Source organism: Lissotriton vulgaris, chromosome 1_2 (genome assembly GCF_964263255.1).
Source record: "Lissotriton vulgaris chromosome 1_2, aLisVul1.2, whole genome shotgun sequence".
NCBI lineage: Eukaryota > Metazoa > Chordata > Amphibia > Caudata > Salamandridae > Lissotriton > Lissotriton vulgaris.
In genome coordinates this window covers 288,893,737-288,906,555 of record NC_141686.1, presented here as the reverse complement: position 1 = coordinate 288,906,555, position 12,819 = coordinate 288,893,737, and the positions used below count along the sequence as shown (strand labels likewise).

Genomic DNA, 12,819 nt, shown 5'->3' with positions numbered 1-12,819 from the left:
CTGGGAGGTGGTCACACATCCCTGTGATAGGAAACCTATTGTCCTGCCTTCCCCTGCTTGAGCCTGGCTCAGCAGCAGGATGGCAGAACGTGTCAGTGGTCGGCAGCAGCACTAGCTTGCTGTTCGACCCTGAAAGGTTGGTACCGGGATAATAGGGGGTCCCAATGGGAGCCCCCAGTACATGGAATCCTATATCCAACACTGGAATCGGTGATTGGACAAGATTTCAACATGTTTGATACCAAACATGACCAGTTATAGTGCAGCCAATATATAGTTAGTCATCTCCTAATTGACTTGATTCCACTATATGTCAAATAGGGCTGATCGCAAATACCACGCAGAGACAATTGACTCCTAGGTTTGTAGGGGGTGTCCTGCTCATGCAGGGCACCTCACACTTATAACTAAACACTCTGGCTTTAGGATCAAAATGCCTACCCTAGGGATGGCTTATAAGTTTTAAGTACAGTGACCTCAGATATAAGGAAACTTATATCTGTTGTGAGTGGTGCTAGCACCAGCTCACATGGGCTGCAATGGCAGGCCTGTAGTCACAGTTTGAGTGGTCTCTCATGGGTGGCATAATACATGCTGCATCCCACGGGAGCCCCAGGTGTACCTATGACCTGGGTACCTTAGTACCATATAGTAGGTACTTAGGAGTGTACACCAGTAGCCTATAGGGAAGGTACCAAAGTACTTACCATACTCCAATTTAGAGAGAGATCACAGTGACTGGGGTCCTGATTAGCAGGATCCCAGTCAGACAAGTCAGATAACAGAATGACACCAGCAAAAAGGAGGGGTGACCATGAAAGCAGATCTTACTTTCCTACATATATGTAAATGTATTTGAGCTTATATAGCGCACAGCTACCCACAAAGGGTTTCCCGGCGCTTGCTTAGGGAACCCGTCCTGGTATTCCCCTGTGAGTTAACCCCGGCAGGGTATCCACAAGGTGAAAGCCAGGCATCCCGCCGCGAGGGGCCGTTGTGGAGATTAAGCAAGCTATTGCGCAGAGTCGCAGAGTGTGAACCCGTGAGTCGAGAAGGCACCGGCGCGAGAATTATCGAGTCCGTGGAATTTTTTGAGCCCAAGACCCACCGAGGCAGGGAATTGAACCCTGGTCCAGGGCCGATCTCAGCTTCCGGGACTGCCGCCTCTAACCCCTGAGCCACACTTCTCCACACTTCTCCATATATAGTCCTTTCTGATGCTTGCTATGAAATGTTATGAGTGATTTAAAATGTTACACGCCTTACAATGAACTCATATGATTAGGTTTCTGAATTTCAGTTTTCCACTGGTTTGAAATAAATGGGGACATGTATCCTGTATAAAGGGACAATATGCCTTTAAATTCAATTGAAGTGAATATGGTCCTACAGACCCATGGAAAGCATATGAACAAATAAGCTTAAACAACTTTTACGGTTCAGCAATTTTTAGTTTTTATATTAAACATTGTTTAATTTTGTCAATAATCATTTTTCTGTCAGCTGGCATGTGTTTTGCAGCGCAGCAGAATAATTGGATGGGGATGGTCAGTAGGAATATTGTTTATTTATTTATTTATTGTTAGAGGGTTTTATTTAGCACTGTCTTGATCCCAAGAGGCTTTAGAGTGCTACCGTACAGAGTAGACAAAAGTAACAACCAAAGATAAAGAGCTTATGTACACAGTACAGTAGATAAATAATTCCTGATGTACATTGATGTACGGCCTTCAATAAAATGGTCAATTATGTGAATCGAAATAAATCAAGAATGTTATGTTATGTTATTATTATTTTTTTCTTCAAAACTCATTTTATTGAATCAGCAGATATAGTAATAGCAAGCATTACAAAGTAATGAAAACATACAGTAGTCAATATACTGATTTCTAGGCAGGTGACTATTATATAGCATTGTAGAACAAGAAAGTAAACCATTCGGGTCTGTAAACAACAGTCCCAAACATTTTTAACAGTTGTGTCGCATACCACAGAACAAAACCAGGTTATGCCCATCAAGCCTATTTATGTACATCATACCTAATTGAACAACGTCACTGCCCTGTGCTGTCTCTCTATATGGTTTCAACTTCCGCAGGTTGTGGAGGAGGCGGTTCTAATGAGAGGCCCCTAAAATCAGCCCATCATTTCCATATTTTAGAGATGGGCTGCCCCTGAACCATACACCAGTTGAAACCTTTCTTCTAAGCACTCAGTTTAGGTTGAGCCGGATCCTTCCATGCCCTTGCAATATCCCTTTTACCTAGGGTAAGACCCAAGGACAGTACATGTATTTTAAAGATATTACCCCCAATTTCATCTGTGATGTGCAGAAGAATGGGCCTGGGAGAGAGAAGTATGACCCAACCTAACACTTCAAATAAGCAGCGAGTAACCACCCTCCAAAACCGGCCCAGTGCATCACACCTCTGAACTGTATGCAGTAATGTACCTTTCTCGCTACCACATCGTAGGCACATAGGGAAGTCCATCAGCCCTGCCCTCCACAGTCGATATCTAGTGAAATAAGTGCGGTGTAAATACTTAAATTGGATTAGCCTAAGATGGGATGCAATTGCAGCAGCTCTCGGGGACTCCAGGGCCTCTATCCAGTCATGGCTGTCTAAAGGACTCAAGTCTGGCTGCCATTTATCCTGGGGGGATCTAAAGTCGTTGAAAGATTCGTCACTAATGTTTGGTAGATCTTTGTGGTTTTATGGTCGCCCAAGTCCCCCATAAAACAGGTTGGGGTTGACTAGAATAAATGATTCTTAAGTGCCTTCCTAAAAAGAAAAGGGTTTTCACAGAGACGACGTTGTGTGGGCAAGTTATTCCAAGGATGAGTAGCAGGGAACAAGAAAGATCTACAGCCAGTCCTAGCCTTCTTAAACCTGGGGACTGTAAGGAGAGCTTTGTCACTGGAACTAAGGAGTCTCACTGGAGTGTAGGGCAAAATCTTAGCAGCTAAAAAGGAAGGCCTTTGGCCATGAAAGGCACAGCGGCTTAGGCAATATAATTTTAAAATGATTCTTTTTTTTCACTGGGAGCCAATGTAGGGACCGCAGAAGAGGGGCTGAGGTCAAGCGTGGAGGGAGGTTGCAGACAAGGCGTGCAGTAGTATTTTGGAACACCTGAAGTTTGGACAGTTGAGACTCGTTGATGGACGCCAAAAGTGAGTTGCCGTAATCAAGGCGGCTGATTTACTGGACTTGAACCAAGGTTTTCCTTGAGGGAAGAGGTAATAGGGGAAAACTCTTCATTACAGGTGTAGCAGGTGAAAGCAGGATGCAGTGGTGGAAGCAATGTGTTTTTCATAGAAAAGGATTGACCTAAGCGGACATCAAGATTTTTTACTACCAATGTGGTTGAAGGGCTGGGGCCTAGTTCAGCTGGCCACATTCTGGGGCGCAAAGAAGTTGGGCATGTCCGAATAGCATAATTCCGTTTTTTGTAGGATTGAGTTGCAGTCTGTTATCCAACATCCAGGTGGCTACAGCCTTCATCCCAGAGGAGAAAAGGGCTTTGGATTTTGACTGGTTAGACCCATAAGAGAAAAGTAGGTGCGTATCATCAGCGTATGAGATAATCTCAAATCCAAAACTTCTGCCTATTTTAGCGAGAGTGGCCATGTGTATCATCAGCGTATGAGATAATCTCAAATCCAAAACTTCTGGCTATCTTAACGAGAGGGGCCATGTAAATATTAAAAAGGTTAGGCTCAGGAAGGAGCCCTGGGGAAACAAAGAGAGAAAAGCTTACAACCAATAAGGAAACATGCACATGTTATATCGAAATCTTTAGGGAGGAAGCATCACGAAATAAGTGAGAGGTGGAATATGCTTGCATTGTTTTTAAATAAAACCCAAGTAATGGTTGAGTACTAACCCTGGGCAATGAACTCAGCTCTGCTACAGAAGTTTTGTTAACTACGCATGTACTCTGTTCCTCCACGTAGCAGAATCAGCTACTTAACTGTACCCACAAATGCTTTGAAAAAGCAACTTTACATGCTAAAAAGCACATAACCAATTCACAAAAATGAAATTTGGAAATTAGTACATCAAGCTGCAGAACAATGCTTTTCCATTGTGCTCATTAGCTAGTAACGACTAGTGGAACTGCAGCTTTATGAAATTGTTTCAAAGCTTTTGCATTTGACTCGTGAGGGACACCTAGTAACGACTAGTTGAACTGCAGCTCTTTGTAGAATTATTGTGATATTGGATACTATAATATTCACTGCCCACTGCTAATCTCATCCCATAATGCTTTGCAGGGCCTTTGGTTGGCATTGTATTTTTGTCCATAACTATGCTTGGGGTGGTTCTAAGAGGTTTGGACCACCACTGAATCGTCCAGCAAGATGTGCTCTTTGTTTTCAAGGCATCTGCTTGGTTCTCTTCCTAGGTTAGGAAGGATCCCAAAATCATCACCTCTATCACTGCTTGCTAAATTGTCATTTTCATGTTTGTGAAATGACTATATACATTTTAGCATGTAAAGACAGAAACACTTGTTATTTTATCAAAGGTATATGAGGTTTCTGTTTTATTAATTGGGAGTCCCATATTGAAGTTACGAATTGGAATTCACTGAGTTTTTGTTTAGCTTTGTGGAATTCTGCATAGTATTACTCCGCCAACTCCACCCACCCCTAGTGCATACTACAGTAGAGAATGTCCTGATAAGCTTCTAAGGTTTTTCTGAAAGTGAACTGTAATGAGTAGATGATGGGGCCATCTAGGAGGAATTGTTGGAGGAGCCAAGTTTTCATATCCCCTCTGAAGACCTTAAGAGAAGTGTTTGATTTAATTGGTGGGGGAATGTCCTCCCACAACACGAGAACACACAGTGGCGGCTCCTCTGCAATGGCATAGGAGCATTGCCTGATGCAGAGCCAGCAAATGAAAAATAAAACGATGCTCCAGCATTGTTTAATTTTTTATTTGCTGGCTCTGAGCCAGCTTGTGCATGGATGGGCGTGGCATTGGAGGGTGGAGGAGAAGTGCTTGTGCATTCCCTTAGTGCTCATGTGTGTTTGGCTGGCCGTATCAGGCTGACCAAAACACACATGCACACTTAGGTTTCTCCAGCCCGGCTGCATTCAGGCATTCAGCAGGCGGGCTGGAGAAATCCCATGGATTCCATGACCTGAGTAGAGTGTCTTTGCTGCTCACTCAGGCCAATCCCTGTGCTGTTCTGCAGCATGGGGATTGGCTGGGAGTCTGTCCTAGGGGCTGCTGGGACCCAGAAGAGGCCAGCAGGAGCGACACGACAGAAGAGACGTTATCAGGTAAGTGTTTTTGAATTATTATTCTTAACCTGTCTGTCCCCTCACCCTGCCCTAACTCACACATCCCCCCACACTCCTTCCACCCACCACCCCACCCTTTGATGGTGAGGGCGGTCACTGGGAGCACACCCTGAAAACGCTTGAGGGTTATTTTTCTCTGGCAAGAGGAAAGTTTGAGTAGAAGGTTTTGGAGCTACGAAGGAGAAATCGACCTTCAGAAATAACCATTTCTGAGAGATAGATCATGTACTTTGTGCGAAGAACTTTGCGAACAATGCGGACCAGTTTCAGAATACGTCTTGCTTCAATCCACAGCTAATTTAAAGATATCAAGATGGGTATATTGTGATTGTACTCCCTAATAGCAATAAGGCAATAGAGTGGAGGCCTGCCTTGAATGGGAGTGTGACTCAATTAGAAGACCTGTAGATGAATGGATTGGTAGGTTGATGGATGTGTTGATAGAAATCAGGTGTAGATTGTGTTGATGGATTGATGCTGTTGAAGCATTATTCTTTTTTTTACTTGTTTCTCTCACATCACCAAAGAGCGTCTGTAAAGCAAGAAAAAATGCATTGTCTAACTATCCCCCGAGCAGTTACTGCAATCGCCCTGGTTCGTTTCCACCTGGACCCTCACCTTTGCCAGTGAATCGGTCTAATCAGTGGGACATGTAGCCAGCACCCAAGGAGCGACACCAAATTTGAAAGTCCGAACATATAGACAGGTCAGGACTCTTGGCTGTTCTCTGATCAAGGCAGCCAATCCTGACTTAGTCTTCTGCTGCCGGGGGCATGGGATCTCTCCATTTCAAGCAAATTTCCCTGCAGGTGATAAGAATCAAATAAAAGAGCAACCTTCTGTGGGACCGCCTCAACAGCAAAGTTAGCGCACCATCATTTCCTAGGAGAATAAGTGTTGCATTAAATTTAATCTCCCGATCGAAGATACCTTTTAGTGCTAATTCTATACCGTACCCGAAATCTCTCAGTCACTGGTATTCAAAGAAAATATGGACATCATTGGCTCCTAAGCAGCCACACTTCACACACTTAGGGGGAGGTTGAGGGGCAATCTTGGATATTTTGTGCAGAGTCCAATAGACGATTAATTGTGAATAAGTGGTTTCGCTTCAAGTTAGCAGGTCTAACAGTTAAGTACAAAGTCTTGAATGAAGTATCCCAAGCTGACTTGACCTCCTTAGAAAGAGTCCTTCTCCATACAGTATGCCACCAAGAATCCCTCAAACCACCTTGCCACCTCTTTATTCTTAAGCCTGATGTCCTGGAGAGACAACTCCAAATCATAATAACCCCTAATTTCCTTTTTTGATGCCACAAACCAGCAGGATAGATGGATAAGCTTAAATCTAGACAACTTATTGCTGGTTTTAGCATTCAATACTTCCCAAGGGTGCACTCCTTCCTTCCAATGATACCAAATCAGACCAAGTTGTAACTCCCACCTTCTGAATGGAAGACTTAAAGCATCCTTTGAACATTCTGGTGTTCTGGGGAGTCCCAAATTGGAGAAAAGTCTGAAAAGTATCCAATGCCCCACCTCCTCCTAACTCTATACCAAATATCCAAGGCAGATCTCAGTACCTTTAATCGAACCTTCTTAAAGAACCTGGGAGCACCAAATTTATATAGAAAGCCCTCCACACTCCAGTGCCTTACCATCTACCCCAAAAGTTTTCCCCAAGTGGAACCATTTGCTTTTACCAGAAGCATCAGGATCTTTTTAAATTGAAAAGCAACACAATGCCAGTTTAAATCAGGTAGAGCCAATACCCTTTATTCAGCTTTTTTCCAGGATAGTCTAGCTCCTTTATGGGCTAAAATAAAACTCACCTCCTTCCTCTGAATTTTATCAATACCCTGATCAGATTGACTTATCCATAGGTTGTCAACTGAGATTTTTCCACCTACTTAATAGGCATTAAGTATCTTTAGTAAACCTTGACAGATTAAGATGTGGGATTTTTTCTATAATGCTTACTACTGTGATACCCAGATATCTAAACTTAGAACTTACCCTCCCAATTCGCAATATTCCAACACATAACCTCAGTTTTGGCTGTATTAACCAAATACCCTGAAAAAGAGCCAAATTCCGCCAACAGTTGTTCCACTCTCGGGATTGAAGTTAAGGGGTCAGCCATATAGATTAATAAATCGTTGGCTTAAAGCACAAATTTACAGCTATATGGCGAGGAACTGAATGGGACAACTAAGGCATCCAATATCAGCTGTTGGGCGAGAGGCTCTATATAAATATCAAAAAGAAGGGGAGATAAAGGGCAACCCTGTTGTGTCTCTCTTATTGTATTACAACTAGGGGATAATAAGCCATTAAAAACGATCCTGGCCGAAGCTCCCGCATAGATCGCCTTAAGTGTGCTAATAAATTTAGGGCTGAATCCCACTGAACTCAATACCTCCCAGAGGATGACCCAGCATACTCTGTAAAATGCCTTGATGTTATCTTACACTAATATGGCCAAAGGGGCAGACCGTTCTATGGCAAGAGCAATCATGCCAATTACCTGTTGTGTCTGTTCCTGTATATATCTCTTAGGAATAAAGCCCTTCTGATCTAAGTGGATGAGCTGAGGAGCGAGTTTAGCCATTTTGCCTGCTAAAATACTAATAAAGATCTTATAACCCGCATTAAGCAGAGAGATTTGCCATTTAAGAGTCTGCCCTAGTAGGGTCTTTCGAAGGTTTCAAAATGAGAACTATGGAGGCCTCTTTGCAAGATTTAGGACCTGGCCACCATACCTATAAATTAAATGGAGTTAAACAGAGCTTCCAGGAATGACATCAGTTTCTCAATTAGAAGACTATATACTTCATTTGGTAAGGCATCAGTACCTATGTCTTTACCTTTCATACCCTTAGATATACTCAAACGGATCTCCTCCTTAGTGATTAGAGCATCAAGAGCCTCACTACCCTCATCTATTAAGTTGGGGAGCTGCAGCTTCCTCAACCATGACTTAATCCACCCCAAATCAGGAGAGATTTCTTCCCCATGTAGGCTAGAAAAAAGAGACATTAAACAGGCCTGCATATCTTTCTGCTTCCCTAAGATGTCCACTCTATCGTTTAAGACCAACTTTTCAATACAATTTCAAGACCTGTCTGTTGGAGCTTTCCAGGTCAGTAGGGCACCAGCTTTTTCCCATATTCAAAAATATACATGGACGTTTAAGGCCTTCCTCAGAATGAAACTGCAAAGCTTATCTTCTGCTCAAAAAAGGGCTGAATGTTCAAGCCTACACATCTTGGGGTATACAATAGGCTTATTGGAGGGCAGTCTGCTCGAATCAAGAATCTGGCCCCCTGATGTTCAGCCAAGGTTGCAGAAGCAACTTGAGGATGCAAGGTTAGAATACAGGGTCTTTTTGGACCAAAACATGTAAGGTTCAGTGGAATGTAAAGTCCATGCAGATTGCAGTTGTAGCATTATTGTTTGCATTGTGTATTGCAGGTGAAATAAGGTTTAGGCAGATGGATGAGTTAGAAAGGGCAGGTAAGCATATGGCATATTTATAGAATATCTGTGGGATGATGGTTCTATGGAAAGCTATATGGATAGGTCAATGAATGCAGAGATGGATAGATAACTCAAAGGAGAAACAATGAAAGGTGAATGTAAGTGGCTGGATACTTTGTGGGGGGTAGTGCCTGTTGATGCAAAAACAATTGGCTGGAAGAAATACCTATCTGTTTAGAGTAAGCGCTGGGTTAGATAATACCATTGTGTCTCTTATTCTGTTTCTAGATTCACCTGATTGAATCAGACCCAAATCACTTTGCTGCGAGCATTGTGCACAACTTCATTCACTATGACATGACTGACCACAAGCAGGATGAGGCTCATGCCCAGTGGATCTTGAAGATGGTACGTGACCGTACAATGCATCTGGATGGATGTGTCGCTTTCTGGCATGACTGCATTATCCTTGCTGCATTAGTATGTGAGCAGCTAGGCCTCCGCTCCAACTCAGTGTCAGCCATACTCCTATCTAAGAAGAAGAGTCTCACCCACCTCAGCCTGCTTAACTGCAAAGACAGTGCTTTCTCGAATACCATTGCTTCCTATGCCTTGCCATCCTACCAAGTGAAAAGTCACACTGATATTGAGAAGGTTTCTAACTGCGTTGCCTACCCTTGTGTGATGAAATTAGAATTTGGGAGCGGAGGCATAGGAGTTCAAATGGTGGAGAATAAAGAGCAGTGTCACCAGCACTACAAGAACATATCAAGCAACATGAAAGAGGAGAGAGACTGCCCCGGCATTGGGTTGAGCCATGGAAATGCCATGGTGCTTATGGAATATGTCTCTGGTTCAGAACACGATGTTGACATCATCATCTATGACGGCCAGCTTATGGGAGCATTTGTCTCTGATAACGGGCCCACCAGGGTACCCGATTTCAATGAGACAGCTGCCTGCATGCCTACATTTCTCCCAGCAGACAAGGAGGCCCAGCTTGTGATGGCCGCCTACCAAAGCTGTCTTAGTTGTGGACTAGTTGATGGAGTCTTTAATGTAGAGTTTAAGATGATGCCTACAGGGCCGAAGCTCATTGAGATCAATGCCCGGATTGCAGGATATTTTCTCCGTCACTGGATCCTGGAGATCTACGGTGAAGACATCATGCTGGCCAGTCTTATGGTGGCCTGCAGTGTACCACCATTGACGCCAGTACGACGTGCCCGTCCATGCACTCATCTAGTGGGTATCTTGTGTGTGCATCCTTTGCACCAGCAAGCTCTGAGAACCAACCTGAAGACTCTGCAGGCTTTACATGAGCGTGGTGTGATCCGGATGACCATTTTGTTTGATGGAACAGTGGCAGTTGATTTTGCAGAGCTGTACTGCTGTGTGGCCTGTGTCGGCGAGACTCGAGAGAAGGCATGCCTGCAACTGATAAGCATTTGTTGTGTTCTGGGCATTGACACCATTGAATATCCAGTGCCCTACTTCATCTCTGAATTCAAGTAGAATTTAAACATGCCTGCAGTACCAGGGAACACATATTTCAGATTTAATAGACATGAATATGGTATGTATTATTATTCCTTGGGGACGCCATATTCTCACAAGACTACCACTAGCAAACATCAGACAGAGCAGCAAACAGGCAGACAGCACACATGCACACACACAGCATTTCTTGTCCCACACCAACCAACCACTCCATCCCCACCTTCCCTTGGGAGAAAGTACACAGAGTAAAGAACTGCACATTCCATCATTTCAATCAGTTAGTTGTGTATTTCCATTGTATCAAACGTGGTCTTTGGTTTATGTTCCAAATTATGCTTTGGCCGCTTTGTTTAAAAACTTTCCCTGATTATAAAGATGTCAGTGAACACATACAAACTTATCATGCATCCTTAATTAACAAGCACTGGCTGGGAAAGCCAATAATTCTAGCTTTTTGTTAGGGGAGTGTTTGATAATAGCTGAGCCACTGTGTTTGTCGTGCCCAATGCCATACGTCTCAGGGCTCATTAAACTTTCCAGCGCCAAACTAGTACTGTCATGTCGGAACCCCTGCCTTAGCTATATACACTACACAAACTACAAAATTCTATATTTAAATCAACAAAACAATAATTATGCAAAAGCCTTAAGTTTATTTTTAATGTGAAAGTTGATCTTTCCAAATTTTTGTTTCATTATAAAAGACAAAGTGATACAATAGACTCTAGCAAATCACTATGGACTGATTATGAGTTTGGCAGTCCGATGACCCGACAAACCAATGGTGGCTGTGCGGCAACTGCTGCACCAGTGGTTCAAACGCTATATTACGATTATGGCGGTTGGACCACCATAGGCTTGCCACAACCGCCAGGAATCTATGATCCCTGGCAGTGGCGTAGCGATCAGAGGCTCGCAACATGCTGGCGGTGTCCCTGCAGCACCACCAAGCATATTAGGAGTTTCTTTACCGCAAGTCTTTTTCTATGGTGGTAAGTGGTAGAACTGGCTATTTCTGGTAGGCTAAGGCTGACGCCAAAGCCAGGCAGAAACCACCATTCTAGTCAGGGCAAGGAAGTCACATGCCAAGATAACGATAACCCCTGCTCACCCCCTTGGTAGCTTGGCACAAGCAGTAAGGCTAAACTCGGAGGCAATGTGTAAAGCATTTGCGCCAGCGCACAACAGCAACAACATACTAGGCACACCACAAAAGAAACTCCACACAAGGTTATTATAAAAATAACTTTTGTATTGTAAAAACACATCAGATAAAATCACACATATACATTGTGCCAACTGACACATGCTATATTCACATGGGATTATGTACAGGACAGGGTCACCTGGGCCACTGTCATAATCAGAAATAGCACTTCTAGAATAAAGAATATAAAATCACTGTAGCATAACATATCAGTTACAACTCACATCCAGTAACTACTGGGAACAGGTAAGTACACACTACGCAACCTTAAACACCTTAGGATCATGTCACGCAGGGGACCAGGACCTCACTAGGACCACCTGTACTAAAAGGACAACCACCTAAGAATAAAATACACTTAGGGGTATAAACCAGAACACATTACCCATGATGCAGGAAACACATTCAGAGGAGTAATAAAGAGAAACACATGATGCATAGACCTACACATTCAGAGGTGTTAAGAATAAAGCACATGACGCAATAAAATACATTCAGAGGTGCAGCGCAAGAAGACACATGATGCCTAAAACATTCAGAGGTGCAGGGCAGGAAAAGAAAGACACATTATGCATAAAAACATTCAGAGGTGTCAGAGCGATACAGTAGCGCAAAAATCACATGATGTCTAAAAACATTCAGATGTGCAGGAATAACACATGATGCACGAAATCACATTCAGAGGTGCAATAACCATACAATTGCGCAAAAACTCACATAAGCCACCACCTGTGGCAGTCCCTAGGCCAGCTGGCCTTGTGGGGCAAAGATGCCCTGAGTCCAAAGTCAGGGTGCGCTGCCATGCAGCGCCAGTCTCAAAGTACAAAAAGCCTAAACGTGTCAGCTGCCCACAAACTGCTGGGCAGCTGGGGAATCATGAAGGAAACTGCGACAGGGACCTCACTGACCCTTGGGCGCAAACTGCACCCACCATGGGAGCCACACAGGCTCCAAAAACACATTCCTCGTAGGTAGGAGAGGGCGGGCACTGGCAATGTGCCCGGACGCCCCCTCTAACTAAATATGGCCAAACGCTGGAGCCAAACAGGCTCTTAAACACAATATGGCCCCTCTGAGCCACACAGGCTCTCTAACGTTGGGGCGACCCGCTGCCAATCGGGGCCGCCCTGACCAGCAACAACAAAAGGGCCCTCGAGCCTCGCCGGGCTCGTAAATCAAGAAATGGCCCCCTAGAGGCTCTCTGGGCTCACACACGTTGGGGTGACCCACTGCCAACTGGGGCCGTCCTTGAAGCCCTCATGGCTTCGCACTGGCACGGAGCGCGAGCTTGCGCTACTGGGGAGGGGCGGACACCGAC

General features: G+C 44.1%; 1 protein-coding gene across 1 annotated transcript in view; it reads left to right on the top strand.

Moving 5' to 3' along the window:
• LOC147736519 (carnosine synthase 1-like) overlaps nt 1–11,318 on the top strand; it is a 308,759-nt gene extending 297,441 nt beyond the window's left edge. The window contains exon 6 of the mRNA XM_086952636.1: nt 9,083–11,318. Within this exon, the coding sequence (XP_086808762.1) occupies nt 9,083–10,309 (1,227 nt within the window). The 3' untranslated portion in view covers nt 10,310–11,318. The remainder of the gene's footprint in view (nt 1–9,082) is intronic.
• The last annotated feature ends 1,501 nt before the right edge of the window (nt 11,319–12,819 follow it).